This window comes from Anolis carolinensis, chromosome 1, assembly GCF_035594765.1.
Source record: "Anolis carolinensis isolate JA03-04 chromosome 1, rAnoCar3.1.pri, whole genome shotgun sequence".
NCBI lineage: Eukaryota > Metazoa > Chordata > Lepidosauria > Squamata > Dactyloidae > Anolis > Anolis carolinensis.
This window is the reverse complement of record NC_085841.1, coordinates 340,909,780-340,932,604: the sequence shown is the minus strand read 5'-3', so window position 1 is coordinate 340,932,604 and position 22,825 is coordinate 340,909,780. Positions and strand designations below refer to the sequence as shown.

The window sequence follows — 22,825 nt, the reverse complement described above, 5'->3', positions numbered from 1 at the left end:
ATCCGCAAAGTAGGGACACTATATTTATTCTATTTGTGGAGGAGAGCAAACCACAGACCACTTACTACAATGCAGTCTGTACTTTATTTTAGCAGTTACAATATACAGTACACCGGCAGAAAAGAAGAATGGAAGCTAAATAACACTTTTTTCTTTCCAACCCTTCCCTCCCCTTCCCCTCCCTTTATTTCTCCCTCCCCCCTTCCAAAACCCTTTGCACACCGCAAAAACCTGCAAAACAGCGAAAACACTGCCATAAATGGTTACATTAATATTTATTGAAAACCCACGAAACAGTGAGGGAACGAAAAGTAAACCACAAAAGAGCGAGGGAACACTGTATATAAATTAGAGTTCATATATAACACTGAAATCCTAAAATCAAGCACATTGTGCTCAATCCCATTAGCTATAGACATCCACAAGCCCTGGATGTAAAAGTCATGGACTGGAGATATTTGTAGAATGTCAGTGCTGCTCCAAACATTCTAAACTTCATCTAAAGGAAGAAATACCAGAAAACTTTCTCCTTTCAAACTACAATAAAAAACCAAGATACTGAAAGAGAAAACATTCCAATCATCAAGATCAAAAGGCTAGGCAGGTGAATGTGATAAAAGATTTGTTTCCTTAAAAGTAATCTTAAGCACAGAGCAGTCAAATCCAAACTGATTTTAACCCCTGAAGGCTTACAGTTGTCCAGTAGGAACATTTACCCAGCTTTCTTGTACAGCAGTAACTTGTTACAAACAAATCATCTGTATTTATGTGAATAGATTTTGTCAGTGACTAAGAACGTAAAGTCACTATAATCATTAGAGTAATAAATAAAATGCTTATTAATCATACATCTAAGATTTTCTTCCCAACAATGCATTGTCATTTAAAAACCTTAAAATAAATTACATGTATGCATTAGTTTAGATCAGAAAAAACCGTAGAATATAACCTATTTGAGATACAGTAATATTGATCATAAACTTGTTAATTAAAGCTGATAGCAGAAATTGATTCAACATCATTATTTTATGAAATATGGACTCATCTCTAAAAGCATGACATAATAACTTTGTATCCACCTACATTGTAGCGTAAATGCATTTTAACAACACTTTAACTGTCATGGCTCAATACTATGGAATCCTGGGATTTGTAGTGTAAGAAAGACAACTGTACCCTTTGGCAGAGAAGACTGAAGACCTGATCAAACTTCTGCTCCCATGATTCCATAATACTGAGCAATCGTACTGCCAGCTGTGATGATGGGAATAAGAGTCTCACACATCTGCTAGCCATTTTGTAGAGGAATTTTCATGTGTGGAATTGCAATTGAGGGTACCACAGAACTTTGTTGTTAATGATAACAAAAATTAATTATAATGAAAATAATGCTGATCATTTTGTTCTGCCAGTCACTGTATGTGCCCAGCTGAGAATCCTGGTTGTAGAGATCAGCCCTTCACCATCTTGTACAGAGACATGGACGTATCGGGACGAACAGTGCCTTCTGATATATTTCAAATGCAAGCCACTTCCCGCTACCCTGGTGCCTATTATATCTTCCAGATCAAATCAGGAAATGAAGGCAGAGAATTTTACATGCGGGTGAGTGTGATTTGGAATTGGATCTTGTACTTTATCAATTTATTTGCTTATTCTAGGGCAATCTTTCTTTTCAAACGCTGTATGAAACATAAAATCAAGCAATAAGCAGGCAGTGTTGTGTTGCTTAGTCCCTCAGTAGCCAAACAGTACAGTCTTCCCTCCACTTGCATGGATTTCACACTCAAGGTTTTTATTATTTGTGAGATTGAAATGCCACTTTCAACCCCCTAAACTTGTGAACATTAAACAGGTCCGGAGTGGAATGAAGCGGTTTTTGGGAGGTGGGCATGCTACATGTTTTACCCTGTACCTTCCCTCATTTTGCCTGGTTGGAACATAGGTCAAGTGCATCACTGGCTCTGTGGATTTGGTTCCTTTTCCTGTGTCCTGCAAGTAGTATATGTTTCCCCAAGGTAAAAAAGGGGAGGTACCAAAGGGGAATAGAAACACATGGCACACAGGAAAAGGAGGATAAGCCATATCTTACAGGTGTGAGTTTGCCACTTACTTCTGTTCCAAAAACTGTCTTCTTTTGCCCAGGTGAAACAGATAAGGCATCGGTTTCACATGCTGCTTCGCTTACCTTGTGGAATTGACTCATCTTCCTCTTACTATGTATTGCAAATGTGTTTCCCCAAGGCAAAGGGAAGGTGGTACTTGAGGGGGTGGGGAGCATACAGGAAGATAAAGCTTCAAATGAAGTGAATGTCCATCACTAGCAAAAACTAATTTAGATACTCCCAAATAGTTCTTAGACAACCCCCAAAGATGCATATCAGCGACTATGCCATGTATGAAGAAGCTCAATTTCTTCTCTTCTGTATTTTCCATATAGCAAACTGGACCCATCAGTGCCACCCTCGTGATGACCCGTCCTCTGAAGGGTCCACGAGAGATTCAGTTGGACCTGGAGATGGTCACTGTTAACACTGTCATCAACTTCAGAGGAAGCTCTGTGATTCGGCTGAGGATATATGTGTCACAGTATCCCTTCTAAACCTTACAGTTGGAAAGGAAATTATCCCTTTTCTGCCAGAACTTTGTTCTCAGGAGTTAGTGCATCAAATAACTCAACATGAAATCTATATTAAATGTTGTCGCAATGGCTCATGTTACAGTGATGGGCCAGGCCTCTGCAAGGTTTGAAACCATCTGAGGTTTTAATTCTCAATAGATTTCTTAGACAATTTGTTTTATTTTGTGTTTGTTGACCATGTGCTCTTAAGAAGCTTTTGTCTTGCTTTCCAAACATTTTTAGAGTGTGATTATAAGCTTATGAAACTGTGAAGCTCTCCACCTTTATAACAGCAATGCGGCTTAGCAAAAGCACCAGCAAAACCATGGAAAAAGCTAGCTTTGCCTTTCATTTTTCCTTCCTTAAAAAAAGCAAACAAACCACCTGTGGAACTGAGAAAACACCAGCCACTCTTTCAAAAATATCTATAGAAGTATCAGTTCTTACCATTGTATATATCTCAATCAGAAACTATCTCATATTGTCTCTATTTTGTTTGCACATCTCCAAGGAAGTATCCTTTCAGTTTGGATTTTTAATTCCCGCAAATCATTGGCCACGAGTCATAGAACAAATACACACCTGGGAGGATTTTGGCCTTGTGCTTCTTGGAAAGCAGAATAATATTTGTACAATAAGGACTTGTGTTTCTTTAAAATAGTAGTTTGCAATATGGCAAATATGTACAAATCAAAAGGAAATAAGGAGGTTCTGTGTGGATATATGCAGGTTTGAACTTTGAGTAACCTCCAACATAAGCAATTACATGTGGTTTCATAATATAGACTGTCTCAGCATATATGCTTTGTTGAATCAGCTCATCAAGGACTATTTATATAAGTCAAATATAATGGAAATGACTGTCGGGAATTTTTCAATGACCAAGCTTGACACATTGTATACGGTAGATTCTTTCCCCATTTATGTCTTCTGAGATTTAAAAGTATATTGTTTTAGCATTAAACCCATGAGGAAGAGGTAGCCTTGGGACCATGCTCTTCCCTTTGCCCTCTCCTACAATGAGATTGCGAGGAGATATCAAGGATTCACTTCCTGGTGTAGATTTATGGTTTGTTAACACAACCAAGGTTCAAATCCTGGTTTGTTAGCAAACTATAGTTTAAAGCCTAATTTCTCCAGTTCAAGAAACTGGTTAGCTTAGAAACAGAAGTAGCTCACTTGCAATGCTTAACCCTTTCCCATAAAGCTCTTTTTCGCTACGTTATAGAACGGCACACAATCATAGTACAATTAAAGAGTCTTCCTAGAACTTCTTAAGCACAAATGGTTAGGCATAATTCTAGCTTTGTTCCTTGAAAAGGCCATCATCATTTCAAGTAAAATATTCCTATGAAAAAGGTGAAGGGGAGAATATCAATCTACCAGTGAATTTTCTATGAAAGTTCTGCTGAAAAAAGTGGAATTAGTAAGTAAATAAAATATATCTGAATACATCACTGCTCTTGGGTAGTTCTCATTTCTGTAAGACTTGTGAATAGAATTATTAAACTGATCATCCTGTTTAGTCAGTTATGAAAACCCTAAGATTTGTTACCAAACATTTACCTCTTTCACAATGCTGTAATTAGTATTGGAGAACATCTAGATAGCCTTCATCAGGGTACTTTACACAGACCAACACAATGAATCACAAAGATGTATTTCATCTCAGAACTGTGAAGACTCAAAAGTGCATCTTTAGTATGCTTGCCCAATTGCTTGCATCTGATTTTAAAATAGCCACCATTCAAATTCATAAACTGAAATCATATGGAGAAATAATTAGTTCACTCCCACTGAAATTCTAAAGTGTCCAGAAATAATTTAAAACCTTTAAAATATGAGACATCCTATAAAACAAAAACAATATTTGGTCTAGCTGCAATGTGATGTCTGTTAATTTTCATTGCTACACAGTAACTGTAAATTTTAAAATAATATGTATGTATCAGCAAAATGTGGCAGCCCCCATAGGCACAATGGGTTAAATCCTTGTACTGGCAGGACTGCTGACCAAAAGGTCAGCGATTTGAATAAGGGAGCGGGGTGAGCTCCCATCTGTCAGCTCTAGCTCCCCATGCGGGGACATGAGAGAAGCCTAACACAGGATGGTAAAACATCAAACATCTAGGTGTCCCCTGGGCAACATCCTTAGAATCATAGAATCAAAGAATCGTAGAGTTTAAGCCAACTACTCAGTAAAACCAGCCTAACTGCTACATCTGTAAGCACTTCTGTTAATACACACAATATCTGTCTGCTAACCGATGAAAGCAAAATAGCCATCTTCAAGGCACACAGGATACATATCTGGAAGGAACAATCATCTCCAACACACTTCTTTTAGTGAAAGGCAGACCACAGATGTCAAGAGATCCCCAATGTATGTGTCCCCACATATAGCACTTTATTGTCCCACAGGATCAAAATGATGCACTTACATGGGAAAAAAATATATAAGGGTGCAAAGGGAAGATACTGGCATGGAGGAAAATGTGTCCCCTGTCCCAAGTGACCCCATCTATTGACATCAGTTCTGTTATTACCAATTCTGTTATTGTATTACCAGAACAGACTAGTCACTTCCTCAATGTAGCCGCTTTCGTCTCTCAACGCTCCCTCTTCACATTCCAGATGGTAACATGTCATCTCTTCCCTAATTATTTTGCATCCCAAAAGCAATGGCGTAATTTATGCTAGGTGACTTCAATGTTTCCTATTCTTTCATGCATAAATCCTTACTAATTTCTATATGGATCCAAACTTTAAAAAAAAAATACATTGTGTTTTAAAGTTTGTGAAGAAACACGGCATTGAATATGTCAGCGTTGGACTGTTCTTTAAAGCTTTTATAAAAAAAAATGAAAATTTCATTTCCAATAAAATTATAAGTGAGTTCTGTTGTTATGAACATTGTTTTTAATACAAAGCAGATAATAACAATGTGTTTAAAGACACAGCTGTGTTAGTCTGGATCAGTATACAAATAGATCTTGTAGCACCTTTGAGACTAAATGAGACAAAAAGGTTGGTAGCCTAAATTTTTGTAGAGTTGGGTCTACTTCAGATGCTCACTTCCTTCCATAGGCAAATAGTGCGGTTTGACTCAATTTAACTGAAATCAATTGTGAGTGATTTTGCAGTTCTCAGAACATTTTATTATGACTAATTTCCAATAATCACACAAGGATCTATTTTAGAGTGCGTCTAGGATTGCACTGTACTACATATCTTTTTTTATACAAAGCACTCAATGAATCCAGTCAGAACTGCTTCTGAGTACGTTGGTAGGATTGGACTACCTCTCCCTTTGAAAACAATTAAAAAAATAATGTGTTGGTATTGGCACCCGTGTTACTTAGGTCATTCAGGATTGAGGTCATTTTGAATTACTTTGTGCTGTCTAGAGATCCATAAGGGTCACAAATTCTCATAGCATTTTCTGAAATCTCAGTCACTCACCAATTGTTATTCTCCATTCTGAGATACTACATTTAGCTTACTAGTTCCAGTTTATCCACATGACAGTCATAGCTGACATTGAATACTTTTGCAGCAGAATGTTCTCGTAAAAAGGTTTATTAGAGCAAATTTGGAATGCACCAACTTTACTGCTATTTATATGCGTTTAAAAAAACTAGTTCCACAACTGCAGTTTTAAAAAGCCTTCCCCAGACATCTTGCATGGGTGACTGTGATAACATATGCCCTAGCAACTTTGAAGTCATTGGGATATGTTAAATTTACAAGTCCTTCACAATGCTGATAAGGATCTTTAGTGGTTTCAAATATATATGAATGTCTCTGCTACCACGCATGTTCAACAGCCTCTTCTGTACTACATAACAAACACATTAACTTTAAATCATAGATTTGAAGAAGGGTTTTATTAAATCAAACAGGATATGCAGAACCAAGTGTTCTAATGAGTTTCCCGTATTACTGCTCATTTATATCCCATCATAAAAAAGTCAGTTTCAGAACTATAAATAGAAACATGCTTGCCTATCAAAGGTTTCAAATGTTTAATTTGTTTTTCCACAGTGTAAATAATTAATCTGTAGCCAGTGTAATGGTTAAGAGTTTGAGTTGTAATATAGGAAACCCACACCACCACCACCTATCCCGATATTAACACATAAATTTCAGCTCTTCCAGTGACACAGTGGAACCTTTTCATATTACACAATTATAATTCCATTTTTATGGCCACGTAGCCAGCCTATGGAATCCCAGGGAATGTGCCATCATTGTTATCATTACATATTTATGTACATGGTGCTTTAAAACTAAAAGAACAACAAAACAATTCCCTGTCCTTGATCTTTAAAACATGATGCAAAAAGGGAACAGGATGACAGTGTAGGAGGAGATTAAATCCATCAGATACTGCCTTTTCTTCTCTCCGTCCAAAACCAAGAACTAGCAACTGAGATAGACCTTTCATCTACTTCTGGGCCTAGGCATGATGGAGCCAGGCTCGGCTCTTCTTATTTTAGAAGTTAAAAATCGGTTTCCTGCATTCAGGTTTACAATCTAATTAGGACAAGACACAAAAGTAAAAGAGGATAGTAAAGTGAGAGGGAATTACATCCTTTTCTTCACTCCTTCCAAGGCTGGGGCTGTAGTAGTTGCACTCTAGAGCAGGAACGGGCAAACTTCGGTCCTCCAAGTGTTTTGGACTTCAACTCCCACAATTCCTAACAGCCTACCGACTGTTAGGAATTGTGGGAGTTGAAGTCCAAAACACCTGGAGAGGCGAAGGTTGCCCGTGCCTGCTCTAGAGGAAGGGCCTTTCATCCCAATTGCCAATATCCTGGCCTCGGAGGGAAAGAAGAAGATGCAAGCCAGCTCTAGCATGCTTAGGCCTAGAAGTAGATGAAAAGCTCTCCCTTCACTTTGGTGGTTCACACAAGCCCCTCATAGATGCTGTATCAATGGAAGAAAGACTCCTTGCAGATCATACTGGGCAGCATGCAATCTAAGCTCCACAGATCCAGACTGTAGTGGTGCCCTGATAGTCCATCAAAAAGCTCTGGGCTTTGAAGTAGTGGGAGGTCACCCAGACATTGTACTCCAGTCCCAGGTAGTAGAGCCTTGCCAATCCCCAGTTGATCAGGTGGAATTTTCAATGCCCACAATTAATTATGTTGTGTGGCTCAACATCCTGATGTGCTGTGGCAATCATTCAGTACCTTCACAATTTCAAGCATGAACTGTAGAATCTGATGTCGAAGTCTGAGAGCATCTGATACATTGCTTAAAATCTGTGTTGCTGATGTGCTCGTCTAGAAGGCTGATAATGTTGGGCCTTCCTCAGAAAATCATGCTTGATTTTCTTATTTTTTTATTGGCTTGACGATTTTCATCACAACTTTCTCATTCCTGGTGATATTGATGGCTTTGAAGACCTCACTGTACTCACCATGGCTGAGTTTCTGTACAAGCTGGTAGTCATCTTGGTTGTTGCATTCTATGATGTGTGATACTTGTGGGGTCCCTGTGCGCTGTCTGCATAGATTCTTGCTCGACTTGTCACTGGGCCCAGAATGGTGCTCAGGACCTCACATGCTCTTAAGCTGTGGTTACTCCGTAGCCCCAAAGCAGTCGGGAGTTATACCCTACCAGACAAAGCAAGGTATATATAGCATCCCAGGCAAAGAGGAGTTGCAGGACAATTGGAGGGGGTGGTACAGACCATGCAGTTCTCAGCAACATTCAGGAGAGACTCCAACACGGTCAGGAAGTGTCCATCCAGTGCAACAGGAAGAGCATAGAAAGAGCCAGCTATTTCTTCACAGCATTGCCCAGTTGATCACAGAGCAGCAGCAAGAGAGAGGGACAGAAAGAGGGTCCGAGCAGGCCTCTCCCAGGTCTACTTTGGGAGTGGGAAGAGGGCAGCAGGAAAGGGAGGGGGACTACAATACCTATTAGCATCAGTCAACATAGTCAATGGTGAATTATGAGGTGAATTACAGACTAGGAACATATGAGCCACAAGTTACACAATCTTAAAATGCAAGTAACGGCTTCTGGATACTTTAACTCTCCCCTCCCTGCCCTCTTTAGTACATATTTATTTCTTATCTGAAATGCTTGGGACCAAATTGTTTTGAATTTCAAATTTCTTAGAATTTTGAATATCCACACATTTGCATATCCTTACATAATGAGATATCTTGGCAATTTTTTTAATCGCTATTAGTGTGAGAGAATTGGCAGTCTACAGAGGCTTATCTCATGTCCCCGCAAGCTAGAGCTGACAGACGGGAGCTCACTCCGTCTTGCAGATTCAAACCGGCAACCTTCAGGTCAACAACCCAACTTCAGGTCAGCAGTCCAGTTGGCAGGACCATCTTGGCAATGGAACGAACCCAAGTCTAGATGCAAAATTCATTTCTGTTTCTTATACCTTATATATATAGCCTGAAGGTAATTTAAACATTATTTTAAACAATTTTGTCCATGAAAAAAGAAAGCAATCACGTCACTATATCTGCTAACCATGTGGACAATTTTGGAGTATTTTTGGTATCTAACTTTCAGATAAGGTATGCTCAACCTGTATTAGAACTTTACCCATTTTTATCTGTTGTCTCTAGTTGGTGTAATGGATTATTGTTACCAAACGTTTATACTATTATTAGCTTTGCTGACAATGCATAGAAGCTTTCTTACATCAGATCAAACTATTAGTCTATACAGTTCAATATGGTCCGCTCTGACTGGCAACTCCAAGAAAGAGGACTTTTAAAATGGGGATGCTGGAGATAGAACCTAGGGCTTTTGGGGCACAATTTAAATTTCATGTCACAGAGGCATCATCTCTCCTAAATATAGACATTGAATTTAAATACAGACATGCCAGTAGTAACGCCGTACTTTTTTGCGAGATCCTTCTAGTTCAAATTTAAATCTTTTTGGAAAATGCTGCTTTGACACTTTGCAGATTAATGGTAAAGATGCACAGATGGCATACTCACAGTTGTATGTCTACTGAACTAGTAGCACTTGTGAAGCAGCCCATAGAGGAACTGAGAGATGGGTAGTAAAGGGTCACTTAAGTCCTTAAAGGGAGTATGCAAGAAAATTCCATCTCAAGTCTGATGGAGTTAATGTTTCAACGCCCACTGACATTTTGCATTACGTCATGAGGCAGGCATGCATTGAAAATTAGGTTTATGTCAGATAAAGTTACTCTTCTTCTCTGACTGAAAACTGGCTCTTTAAAAGTTCAGGCGTGAAAATGGTTTTGACAACTGAATAGACAGGGATACACCCTTTTAGGTAGTGAAGTGTTTGTTCATTTCATGGCAAATAACATTAGCATCCTAGCTAGAGCACGATTAAGTAAATAGCACCCCTCTATTAGATTTGGTAAATTAGCACTGTCCAGTTACAGTTGATCATTCAGGGTTGAAATTAATTTCAAAGAATCCAGTTGCCTGGAGCACAAAAGCTACAGTGTTTGCAGCCCAGTCCTTATGCTAACATGTAAAAGATTAAAACATGGTTTGCTGCCCACGCATACGTGATAATGCAGCTGCACTTGGAATGGAGCTCCACCCTGCCACACGAGCAGGTTTTTGTATGTTATAATTGTGCAGGCATAGAAAAAAGCTTATGCTTTTCAGTGACATACACAATCATACGTATGCAGGGCCTAATGAATATACTAGATAAAAATAAAATAAGGCAATGGTATAGATTCTTAGAAAACATACCATACATTCTTAGAAATAAAAAGCTCTGGAAGTGATATTTCAAGTAAAAATAGGGGTGTGCTATTTTGAGTCATAAAAGTTTCTGCTGTGTTTTTTTGGAAACTAAGGCCATGGGTCATATCCAGTCCCTTCCAAAATTGTTTACCCAGCCCTCTCTCTAGACTTTAGACTACTGCCACGGCTGCCATTCATGCTCTGCTGCTACCACCACCCTCTTCTTGCTCCTTAATTCTCCTTTCTGTTCCACTTAATTACACATTTCTACTCCCACAAATTTAAGCAACTTACAGTAAGATTTTACAATAAATTTTGCTATTGTTTTGTGCTTTTGTGTTATTTCCAACCTATGGCAGCCTTATGTTTTTATTTAGGACTTTAGGATTACAGTAAAAGTAGGGGAACAATTAAATCGGATAGGAAAGGATCAGAAAAAAAAGGGGGGGAAGACAAAAGTAAAATAATAAAAAAAAATTGGACTTCTTCCCGATCTTCTGCAATGCAACCTATGGCAACCTAATGATGAAGCTATCACTGAGTATTCTTGGCAAGATGTGTTCAAGAGGTTTGCCATTGCCATCCTCTGAAGCTGAGAGAGTGTGATTCGTTCTTGATGGGTTTCATGGCCAAGTGGGTATTTGAACTCTAGTCTCTGGAGTCGTCAGCCACTGCTCAAACTGCTATATCACACTGAGAACTGGGAGACCCTGGCCCTCGAGTCTTATAACTGGAGGTCAGATATTACCAATAGTGCTATGGATTTTGAGGAGGTTTGAATAGAGGGCAAAAAGGAGAAATGAGCCAAGAGGAAGGCGCATCACGCAAACGCTTGTCCATACCGCCTTCCATCTGAAAATATAAGTTCTTATTGTGAAAGACTGTGGATCCAGAATAGGCCTCCACAGTTACTTACAGATCTATCGCTAAGAGTGCAATGGGTTAAACCCTTGTGCTGGCAGGGCTGCTGACTGACAGATCGGCGGTTCGAATCCGGGGAGAGCAGGTGAGCTCCTTCTGTCAGCTCCAGCTCCTCATGTGGGGACATGAGAGAAGCCTCCCACAAGGATGGTAAAACATCAAAACATCAGAGCGTCCCCTGGGCAACGTCCTTGAAGACGGCCAATTCTCTCACACCAGAAGTGACTTGCAGTTTCTCAAGTCTCCCCTGACACACACACACAACCCCCCCCCCCCAAAAAAAATTATACCCTCGGAAGTTATCACATATAGAGATAAAGATTGTTGGAAAACCCAGAGATTCTCATTACCCATCCATGCCCTACAAAGTTGCTAGAAATACGAAACGGCCGATTTTCTTTCTTTTCCCCCCCTTCCATCTCTATTTTTCTTTTCCCCTCATTTGCAAATGTATTTCACTGTTCTATTTATTCTAGAAGCTTACAGATTCCTATCGGACTATTTTACGTTTGGGTGACGTTTCCTCATTAATTTGAGATATGCATCAGAAGAATGGTATATACGGTACATACCAACTGAAATGTGCTTATTTGGTTTGGAAGCAAAACTGTCTACAAGGCAATTCTGTGGCCAGTTTTGCTCCCAAACAGACAGCCACTCAACCATTTAATTTTGGTATCAGAGGGAACAAATGTTGCTTATGCTCACTTGACGTTCTGTTCAGGAGTTTAGCCAATTGTGCCTCCTCCACAATCTGATAAACTGGAAGGAGCTCAAACAGGGCCACTCACTCATCCTTCAGTTTTTTATTTTTATTTTCTAAGGAAATTTTTTTGAATATTCTGGAAAAAAGGAGATAAATCTAACAATATCCTTAAGATCATATTCTATAGAGCATGGATGAGCTCCCTCTATCAGCTCCAGCTCCATGCAGGGACATGAGAGAAACCTCCCACAAGGATGATAAAAACATCAAAACATCTGGGCGTTCCCTGGGCAACATCCTTGCAGATGGCCAATTCCCTCACACCAGAAGTGACTTGCAGTTTCTCAAGTCGCTCGTGACACGGAAAAAAAATTAGTTTAAAAGTGCTGCTAGATACCTCAACACCTCACTTTTTTTCTCTTTGCACAATATGGCTTTGAAAATTAATTATTTCTTCTGATTACAGAGCAGGCTCAGTGGGCAGGATTATTTGCTGCTTTCTTTATAAAGATGGTCCCTTCATTTTTTCAAAAAAATATTTATTCAGTGGTTTTGCATGTTCTGCTTATTACTTGAAACAATCCTGCTTATTACTTGAAAGGCACAATATGATTTTTACCCCAACGTTTATCTAGAGATTTCTCATTTCTAGGAGGTAAGCCAGTGTCATGTAGTGGTTTGAGCATTGGGCTAACTCTGAACAGTGTTTGAATCTCTGTTTAGACATGGAAACTCATTGGCTAATCCTGGGCAAAGTCCCACTCTCTCAGCCTCAGAGGAAGACAAAGGCAAACCTTTCTGAACAAACCCTCTCAAGAAAACACTGTGATAGGGCCCTATTAGGGTCACAATTCGGCCACATTGTCTGAATGCCCAGTCACGGTCTCCCAAAGCAGTTACAATGCTCCCAACCCAAGAACAGAAAACAATGTTGGTGGACAGGAAAAGAGATTTAAAGATGGGCTTAAAGCTAACCTTAAAAACCGTGGCATAGACACCAAGAACTGGGAAGCCCTGGCTCTTGAGTGCTTTAGCTGGAGGTCAGCTGTGACCAGCAGTGCTGTGGAATTTGAAGAGGCACGAATGGAGGGTGAAAGGGAAAAATGTGCATATTTATATAAAGTGATTTAGTTTTATGTATCATAACATTACACTCCAGAATGTATAAAGACATAAATATGAGCTAAATTTGTGTGTGTTTGATTACACCTCCAAAAACTATTTGTATGCAAAATAGTTCAAAGGATGGAGTGAGACTTCGTGAACTTTCCAAATTAATTATTGACATATTACTAATAGTTTTCAGCTTAATATGTTTGCTTTGTTCGTAAAGCATATTTGCACTACATATCTATGATATTAACAGAATTCTAAAAGAGTTGAAAGGGGATGAACATGCTAGATACTCATTGCTTACTTTTTTTCATGTCAGGAGCGACTTGAGAAACTCTGGTGTGAGACAATTGGCCGTCTGCAAGGATGTTGCCCAGGGAAGCCCAGATGTTTTGATGTTTTACCATCCTTGTGGGAAGCTTCTCTCATGTCCCCGCATGGGGAGCTGGAGCTGATAGAGGAGCTCATCTGCACTCTCCCCGGGTTGGCTTCGAACTGGCAACCTCCAGGTCAGCAACCCAACCTTCAAGTCATCAGTCCTGCCGGCACAAGGGTTTAACCCACTGCACCACCGGGGGCTCCTATTGTTTTAGTGTATCTCTTATTTTCAGCAATAACACTTTTATTTTTTTTAAATGCCACGGAATTAATTAGAAAAAAGTGATAAGGAGTGCAGAGTCTGTGATGCTCTTTTTCAAAAAATAGTTAATTGTGCAATGCCTATTATATATGTCTCTGTGTTCATTAAAATGACACTATCAGCACTGTCTCCAATATTCAGGATGCCTTTGTTTGTTCATAGTGAACTCAAGGCCACTGGCAGGTGTGCCTGAGCAGGTTGATTTGACTATCTTTAGACAATATTATAGATCACTGATTCGAATGTTATTGAACTTCCTTATTCCTTCCAATATGTTTCCAAAACATTTGTCTATTAAAGAAACTGGTTTTTAAAGCTGTCACTATTTGTGCCTTTTTGTGCCTTTTTGTTTGACCTCATAATGTGAATGTCTATGTGGCTTCAAGTCACCTGTCGACTTATGGAGACTCTATTCATTTCACAGCATTTTCTTGGGCAAGGAATGCTTAGAGGTAATATTGCCAGTTCCTCCTTCTTAAATATATCCTACTGGACCTAGCATTCATTAGAGGTCTTCTACTGAAGTACTAACCAGGCCTGACCCTGTTTAGTTTCCAGATAAGATACGGTCTGGTGCCTGTGGGATATTTAGGAAGGATACAAACTTTGAAATTTGTTTTATAATAAGCTTGGCTATCCCTGGATTCATTTACAGTGCAATTCTATGGTCATGATAGAATATTACAGGTAAGGATGTTACTTTGCTACCAACGATTGAGTATTATTTCCAAATAACCAGAAGCATGCCCAGAGGCATGGCTATCTGGAACTGAAGCTGACAAAATAAGGAAGTAGCATTTTCCAGCTATTGCTGTAAAAGGCCCCTGTTTTTCAATGCTTTTTTTGTCATGCCCTTGCCTTATTTTGGTGATTTCATACATTTTTAGAAATGTATCCATTGCCACATAATTGGGCTTCAGGACTGAAAGTCAGAGGTATGACAAGCAATCTGATAAGGTCTTGAGAAACCAAAAGGTCACCATTTCAGGTTTCAATATCTGTGGTAGCAGACTCATCAAAACTTGGATAAATTCAAATATACGTTGTAGAAAAAAAGTACTTCCTTGTGATTAACCAACCGTACCTTTTTATAAATCAGAAACTTTTAGCAATGCAACAATAACTGGAGAGATTTCTTAACTAAAAAATGTAAATAGAGGTCAATGAAATTATGTTAATGAAAGGATACTTGCTGCTTGCTCCATCCACTCCCATTTTCTAGTGATGGCAAGTTCCAAGAGTTCAGGGCTTAACTGGCTGGCAACCTCCTTTCACAGGAGGTTCTGGAGGATAATGAACATATTTAAATCTTTGTATTTCTTTATAAATGTAAAAGTTGAGCAGCTGAGCCATTTTATAATATAGTGCTCTTTCGTTTTTACCAAGTTTGGCTCTCCAGTTGTTATTGATTGACACATCTCATCACTTTTAATTACCCACCACACAAACTGGGAATAATGGGAATTGCAACTTAACTGTACTTGTGACTTTGATGTTGGGGAAAGGTTAAAGGGCATTTTAAAATCAGACATCAAATCCATAAGCCTTGTATCTAAATTCAAAGCCCACTATTCTGGCAAAACAGAACAAACTTCAGCCTTCCAGATGTTACTATATCACAGCTCCCATCAGCTCTAGCCATAGAATTGGCAGAGACCCCAAGGGCCATCAATCCAGCTCCCTGCCATGCAGGAAAAGCACAAGCAAAGCACCCCCAAAAGATGGACATCCAGCCTCTGTTTAAAAGCCTCCAAAGAAGGAGCTTTCTCCACACTCTGAGGCAGCGAGTTCCACTGCTGAACAACTCTTACAACAGTCCATGTGAAAAGCATATTGGGAGTACTTGTGGACAACAAGCTGAACATGAGCCAACAGTGTGACGCAGCAGCTAAAAAATCAATGGGATTTTGGGCTGTATCAAAAAGAGTATTGTGTCTAGATTGAGGGAAGTCATGGTGCCTCTCTATTCTGCTTTGATCAGACTTCACCTGGAATACTGTGTCCACGTCTGGGCTGCACAATTTAAGAGAGATGTTGACAAGCTGGAAGTTGTCCAAAGGAGGGTGACTGAAATGACCAAAGATCTGGAGTCCATGCCGTATGCACAGCATCTTAAAGAGCTGGGTATGTTTAGCCTGCAAAAGAGGTTGAAAGGAGACATGATAGCCATGTATAAATATGTGAAAGGATGCCATGAGGAAGAAGGAGCAGATCTGTTTTCTGCTGCCCTAGAAACTAGGACTCGGAGCAATGGGTTCAAATTACAGGAGAGGAGATACCACCTGAACATTAAGAAGAATTTTCTGACTGTAAGAGTTGTTCAGCAGTGGAACTCTCTGCCGCAGAGCATGGTGGAAGCTCCTTCCTTGGAGGCTTTTCAACAGAGGCTGGATGGCCATCTGTCGGGGTGCTTTGATTGGGCTTTTCCTGCATGGCAGGGGATTGGACTAGATGGCCCATGTGGTCTCTTCCAACTCTATGATTCTATGACATCGCAGGCCAGTTTGGGCCCAGGGGCCCTGAGTGTGACACATGCGCACTACACATGCTGTCCTCTGACAACCTGTAAAGGAACACATTACTGTACTGCAACCCTGGAAATTCCAGTCCTTTCAGAACAACACCTCCATGACTTGAGGGCCTATTTGAAAACATTGCCACATCCGGTTTAAAGGGGAGGAAAGAGAGCCTAAGGCAGACCAAAAAGTTCAGGTTTCATGCCTCAGTGTCATCCGCTCCAGAGAGGAAGGTGAGCAATTGATGCACCTTCTTGCAACCTTTGGGGAAAGAAAATATACTGCCAGTCTTATGCAAGAATTCTTTGTTTTCAAACACATCGTGACCTAAAACCTGTTCACTTCCAAGAAGTGAGAAAGCTGGGTTGCTGTGAGTTTTCCAGGCTGCATGGCCGTGTTCCAGAAGCATTCTCTCCTGACGTTTCACCTGCATCTATGGCAGGCATCCTCGGAATTTGTGAGGTCTGTTGGGAACTAGGCAAGTGGGGTTTATATATCTGTGGAAGGTCCAGGGTGGGAGAAAGAACTCTTCTCTGTTTGAGGCAGGTGTGACTGTTGCAATTGGCCACCTTGATTAGCACTGAATAGGGTTGTTGTATGTCTTTCAGGCTGTGTGGCCATGTTCCAGAAGTATTCTCTCCTGACGTTTCGCCCACATCTATGGCAGGCATCCTCAGAGGCTGTGTGGCATGGATAAACTAGGCAAGGAAATGAATATATATATATCTGCGAAAGACATACAACAACCCTGTGATCCCGGCCATGAAAGCCTTCGACAACACATAGCACTGAATAGTCTTTCAGCTTCAAAGCCTGGCTGCTTCCTGCCTGGTGGAATCCTTTGTTGGGAGGTGTTAACTGATTGGGAATTTACTTGTTCCTGCATATTCTGAGTTATTTATCTTTAAGCTTACTGTAACATATTTGAATTCGTTGAATGCCTATCATTGTTGACATCCATATCTTACATTTTCTAAAAAAAAAAACAGGTGGCTTGCATCCTATTGGTGTTTATATCTCTAGATTTGTTAAATCAGTTGTTGAATGTTGAGTCAACACTTATGGAAGTGGGTTGCTGTGAGTTTTCCAGGCTGTATGGCCATGTTCCTGAAGCATTCTCTCCTGATGTTTCACCCACATCAATGGCATGCATCCTTAGAGGTTGTAAGGTCTGTTGGAAAACTATGCAGGTGGGGTTTATATATCTGTGGAAGGTCCAGGATGGGAGAAAGAACTCTTGTCTGCTTGTGGCAAGTGTGAATGATGCAATTGGCCACCTTGATTAGCATTGAATAGCCTTGCAGCTTCAAAGCCTGGCTGATTCCTGCCTGGGGAAATCCTTTGTTGGGAAGTGTTAGCTAGCCCTGATTGTTTCCTGTCTGGAATTCCCCTGTTTTCAGAGTGTTGTTCTTTATTTATTGTCCTGATTTTAGATTTTTTTTAAAATATACTGGTAGCCAGATTTTGTTCATTTTCATGGTTTCCTCCTTTCTATTGAAATTGCCCTCATGCTTGTGGATTTCAGTGGCTTCTCTGTGTTGTCTGACACATGAAGAGTTTCCAGCATTTCTGTGTTCTCAAATAATACGCTGTGTCCAGGTTGGTTCCTCAAGTGCTCTGCTATGGCTGACTTCCCTGGTTGAGTTAGTAGTCTGCAGTGCCTTTCAAGGAACAAAGGCGCAAACGGTGATGAACTTTTTATCCTTCGCTATACAGAAGCGTTCAAATGAATCAGCAAGGCCTACAATGGGCGGTTGAATGCATTGCTTGGCCCCAGCTCCGCCCCCTCTGGAGAAGTTTGGTGTTGGCTGCGCTTCGCTTCTCTGGAGAGCGCTTGTCTTTCTTCCTTTTCGCCCGCGGCGCTTGAAGGGAAAGGAAGGGAAAGGCAAGGGATCGAGGATGGAAGGAGCAGGCCGGAGAGAGCGCCAGGCTCAGGTAAATCTCCCCTCAGAAGAGGCCTCTATGGGCAAACTTGGGCCTTCCCTCCAGGTGTTTTGGACTTCAACTCCCGCCATTCCTCACAGCCTCAGGCCCTTTCCTTTTCCCCCTCAGCCGCTTAAGCGGAAGGCCCAAGTTTGCCCCAGCTTGCTCTGAATTACCCTTTACAGGCAGTTCCCAAGGTTTGTTCCTAAGTTGAATGTGTATGTCATTTTAAAGTGAAACTCCAGATACATATATATGTATAGGTAAAAGTTTTCCCTGACATTAAGTCTAGTCCTGTCCGATTCTGGGAGTTGGTGCTCATCTCTATTTCTAAGCCGTTGTTCATAGACACCTCCAAGGTTATGTGAATGGAGCGCCGTTACCTTCTCACTGGAGCGGTACCTATTGATTTACTCACATCTGCATGTTTTCGAACTGCTAGGTTGGAAGAAGCTGGGGCTAACAGTGGGAGCTCACCCCGCTCCTTGGATTCGAACCGCCGCAAGTTCAGCAGCTCAGCAGTTTAACCTACAGTCCCACTGGGAGCGCTCGCTCTCTCTCTCTCTCTCTCTCTCTCTCTCTCTCTCTCTCTATATATATTTATATTTATATTTATATTTATATTTATATATATATACTAGCTGTGCCCAGCCACGCGTTGCTGTGGCATTGTCTGGTGGTGTCTGTATTTTATAGGCAGTGTGGAAGAGGCCTAAGTGAGGCCTAACTTTGCCTGTCCTCTGGGCTGAATGGGTTGCTAGAAGACCAAGTGGGCAGAGCTTAGCCTTCTAACTGGCAGCAATTGGATAAAAACAATTATTCCTCTCCCTCTAATTGGGACTTTTTTGTTGTTGTTGTATCAGCCTAGAGGCATGGATGAGGGGTTGTGCTGTCAATTTTTGAGGTTGTGCGGTGTTTAGTTTTGTTGTTTTGTCGGTCGCCAGGATTCCATCACTCTTTTATATAGAGAGAAGATATATATATACAGTAGAGTCTTGCTTATCCAATCTTCGCTTATCCAGCGTTCTGCATTATCCAACGCAGTCTGCCTTTTAGTAGTCAGTGTTTTTGTAGTCAATGTTTTGGTGCTAGATTCGTAAATACAGTAGAGTCTCACTAATCCAAGCCTCGCTTATCCAAGCCTCTGGATTATCCAAGCCATTTTTGTAGTCAATGTTTTCAATATATCGTGATATTTTGGTGCTGAATTTATAAATACAGTAATTAAAACATAACATAACTGTGTATTGAACTACTTTTTCTGTCAAATTTGTTGTATAACATGATGTTTTGGTGCTTAATTTGTAAAACCTAATTTGATGTTTAATAGGCTTTTCCTTAATCCCTCCTTATTATCCAAGATATTTGCTTATCCAAGCTTCTGCCGGCCTGTTTAGCTTGGATAAATGAGACTCTACTGTACAGTAATTACTACATAATGTTACCATGGATTGAACTGCTTTTTCTGTCATTTTGTTGAAAAACATGACGTTTTAAGGTGCTTAATTTGTAAAATCATAATGTAATTTGATGTTTAATAGGCTGTTCCGTAATCCCGTCTTATTATCCAACATTTTCGCTTATCCAAGCTTCTACCGGCCTGTTTATGTTGGATAAGCGAGACTCTACTGTATGTGTGTGTGTGTGTGTGTGTGTGTGTGTGTGTGTATGTATATATATATATTATATATATATATTATATATATATAATAGCTTTGGCTAGCATAAAGAAGGAGTTTGTTTTCCTGTCTGTGCCCGTGTTCAGAAGATTTCACCTCACTTTCTGTCTCTATGAGAATTGGATTTTGAAAAAAATTGGCTTATTGTGGAAAAAAAGGGTTGTTGATAAAGCTTTAGTTGAGGTACCTTTCCCCCCATGATAACTCTTTCAGGAGTGAATTTCTCTTCAGAGGGGTAGATTTCTCTCACTGTCTGTTGTTTCACACCCATTCTTAGCTATGAGTCGTTTGTAAGTCGGATGTTTGTAACTCAGGAGCTGACTAGACATGAGCAAATTTTGGCCCTCTAGGTATTTTGGACCACAACTCCCACAATTCCTAACAGCCTGCTGGCTGTTAGGAACTGTGGGAGTTGAAGTCCAAAATACCTGGAGGGCCAAAGTTTGTCTATGCCTGGTGTAGTAGGTGCTATTTTTACCTTCCACCTGTTAGTTAAGAGTCATTTAAATTGCAGCTTCAAAAACTATGTAACAGACACACCAAGAAAATCTAACAAATGCTAAGTTCAGCAAAGGACAAGAGGGGTCCTCTCACCTCTGCAGGAGTTTACCGTATACCATGCAGCTGTGGACAAGTCTACATAGGGACCACCAAATCAGCATTGCCTAAACACAAATCAAGGAACATGAAAGGCACTGCAGACTGATTCAACCAGAGAAGTCAGCTGTAGCAGAACACTTGATGAACCAACCTGGACACAGTATATTATTGGAGAACACAAAAATCCTGGACCACACTAACAACTATCATATCAAACAACACAGAGAAGCCACTGAAATCCACAAACATGTGGACCATTTCAACAGAAAGGAGAAAACCATGAAAATGAACAAAATCTGGCTACCAGTATTAAAAAACTCTAAAATCAGAACAGTAAATAGAGAACAACATTCAGAAAGCAGAGGAATTACAGACATGAATCAGTCAGGGCCAGCTGACATCTCCCAACAAAGGATTCCCCTAGGCAGTAAACAGCCAGACCTTGAAACTAAAAGGCTAATTATTGCTAATCAAGGTGATTAATTGCAACATTCACACTTGCCTCCAATAGACAAGAGTTTTTTCTCTCACCCCGGACCTTCCGCAGATATATAAACCTCCCTTACTTAGATTCCAATCTACCTCACAACCTCTGAGGATGCCTGCCATAGATGTGGGCAAAATATCAGGAGAGAGAATGCTTCTGGAACATGGCCATACAGCCCAGAAAACTCAGAGCAACCCTATGTAACAGTACTCTGTAATGTGCTTAGAATATAAAAATAATTTGTCAAAGGGTTTACATTGCATATATTTTTGTTATACTCTTTACAATAATTAGTTTCGCTTAATGTCCTTAAAAGTTCCTACTTACCAACGTTTTACTTACTTGCATTCCAACCTGTGTTGTTTATGACATACCAGGGACCCCAGTGAAAGAAGAAAACTAACAATTGTGCACCATGATGTGTCTGCTGTTTTGGGGGCAGTTTTTGTAGGTTTTTTGTTTTTTTTTACAAATCAGATTAAGATCTGAATATATGTAATGTTTTGTTGCAGGAGCTACGGTGGCGAAGTGCGTTAAAGCACTGAGCTGGAGACTGAAAGGTCCCAGGTTCAAGCCCCGGGAGCGGCGGGAGCGGCCCCTGTTAGCTCCAGCTCCTGCCAACCTAGTAGTTCGAAAACATGCCAATGTGAGTAGATCAATAGGTACCGCCCCAGCGGGAAGGTAACGGTGCTCCATGCAGTCATGCCAGCCACATGACCTTGGAGGTGTCTACGAACAACGCCGGCTCTTCGGCTTTAGAAATGGAGATGAGCACCAACCCCCAGAGTCAGACATGACTGGACTTAACGTCAGGGGAAAACCTTTACCTTTGTTGCAGTGATGTTTGTTTAAACAGAAACAGCAGTAAAATAGTTATAAAGTTGTCTCAAATCATGGTTTCTAAGAGATTCAGAATTGTGTTTGTGATTCTCAATACTAAATCAAATGTGTGATGTCATAAATATGAACAAAAGCCAAATTACAAGGCTTGTGTACAGGAAATCCAGCTGTCCATAAGGTTTTCCATGTGTCTTTGGCTTAATATCCTGTTTTTCTTTTGTTGAAAAGGAAATGTTGCTTCTTGGTTGACCCTGTCCATTTGAATGTTTTAAGCGTTAAATGGGAATTTACTTGTTCCTGCATATTCTGAGTTATTTATCTTTAAGCTTACTGTAACATATTTGAATTTGTTGAATGCCTATTATTGTTGACATCCATATCTTACATTTTCTAAAAAAAACCAGGTGGCTTGCATCCTATTGGTGTTTATATCTCTAGAGTAGATTTGTTAAATCAGTTGTTGAATGTTGAGTCAACACTTATGGAAGTGGGTTGCTGTGAGTTTTCCGGGCTGTATGGCCATGTTCCTGAAGCATTATCTCCTGATGTTTCACCCACATCAATGGCATGCATCCTTAGAGGTTGTAAGGTCTGTTGGAAAACTATGCAGATGGGGTTTATATATCTGTGGAAGGTCCAGGATGGGAGAAAGAACTCTTGTCTGCTTGTGGCAAGTGTGAATGATGCAATTGGCCACCTTGATTAGCATTGAATAGCCTTGCAGCTTCAAAGCCTGGCTGATTCCTGCCTGGGGAAATCCTTTGCTGGGAAGTGTTAGCTGGCCCTGATTGTTTCCTGTCTGGAATTCCCCTGTTTTCAGAGTGTTGTTCTTTATTTACTGTCCAGATTTTCGATTTTTCTAATACTGATAGCCATATTTTGTTCATTTTCATGGTTTTCTCCTTTCTGTTGAAATTGTCTATATGCTTGTGGATTTCAGTGGCTTCTCTGTGTAATCTGACATGGTGGTTGTTAGAGTGGTTTTTGGTATTCATCAGGCCCACATTAGTTTGGGCAATTGATAGGATTCAGACCATAAACTACTTCTTGGTTTAACTCTTG

The 22,825-nt window shown here is 40.3% G+C and overlaps 2 protein-coding genes and 1 pseudogene across 8 annotated transcripts in view; 2 read left to right on the top strand and 1 right to left on the bottom strand.

The window, feature by feature from the left end:
- Positions 1–5,516, top strand: part of fbln5 (fibulin 5) — a 70,635-nt gene extending 65,119 nt beyond the window's left edge. For all 3 annotated transcript variants that reach the window (XM_008113184.3, XM_062968169.1, XM_008113312.3), the window contains exons 10-11: positions 1,413–1,605; positions 2,441–5,516. In XM_008113184.3, the coding sequence (XP_008111391.1) occupies positions 1,413–1,605; positions 2,441–2,602 (355 nt within the window). In that variant the 3' untranslated portion in view covers positions 2,603–5,516. The remainder of the gene's footprint in view (positions 1–1,412; positions 1,606–2,440) is intronic.
- A 102-nt stretch (positions 5,517–5,618) lies between these two features.
- Positions 5,619–8,219, bottom strand: LOC134295490 (casein kinase II subunit alpha-like; annotated as a pseudogene).
- Positions 8,220–18,011: 9,792 nt separating this feature from the next.
- tc2n (tandem C2 domains, nuclear) overlaps positions 18,012–22,825 on the top strand; it is a 47,313-nt gene continuing 42,499 nt past the window's right edge. Inside the window, exon 1 of one of the 5 annotated variants that reach the window (XM_008112912.3) lies at positions 18,012–18,169. The gene's annotated coding sequence lies outside the window, so the exon portion shown is untranslated. The remainder of the gene's footprint in view (positions 18,170–22,825) is intronic. The other 4 variants (XM_062968162.1, XM_062968163.1, XM_062968158.1 and 1 more) reach the window with 4 other exon arrangements.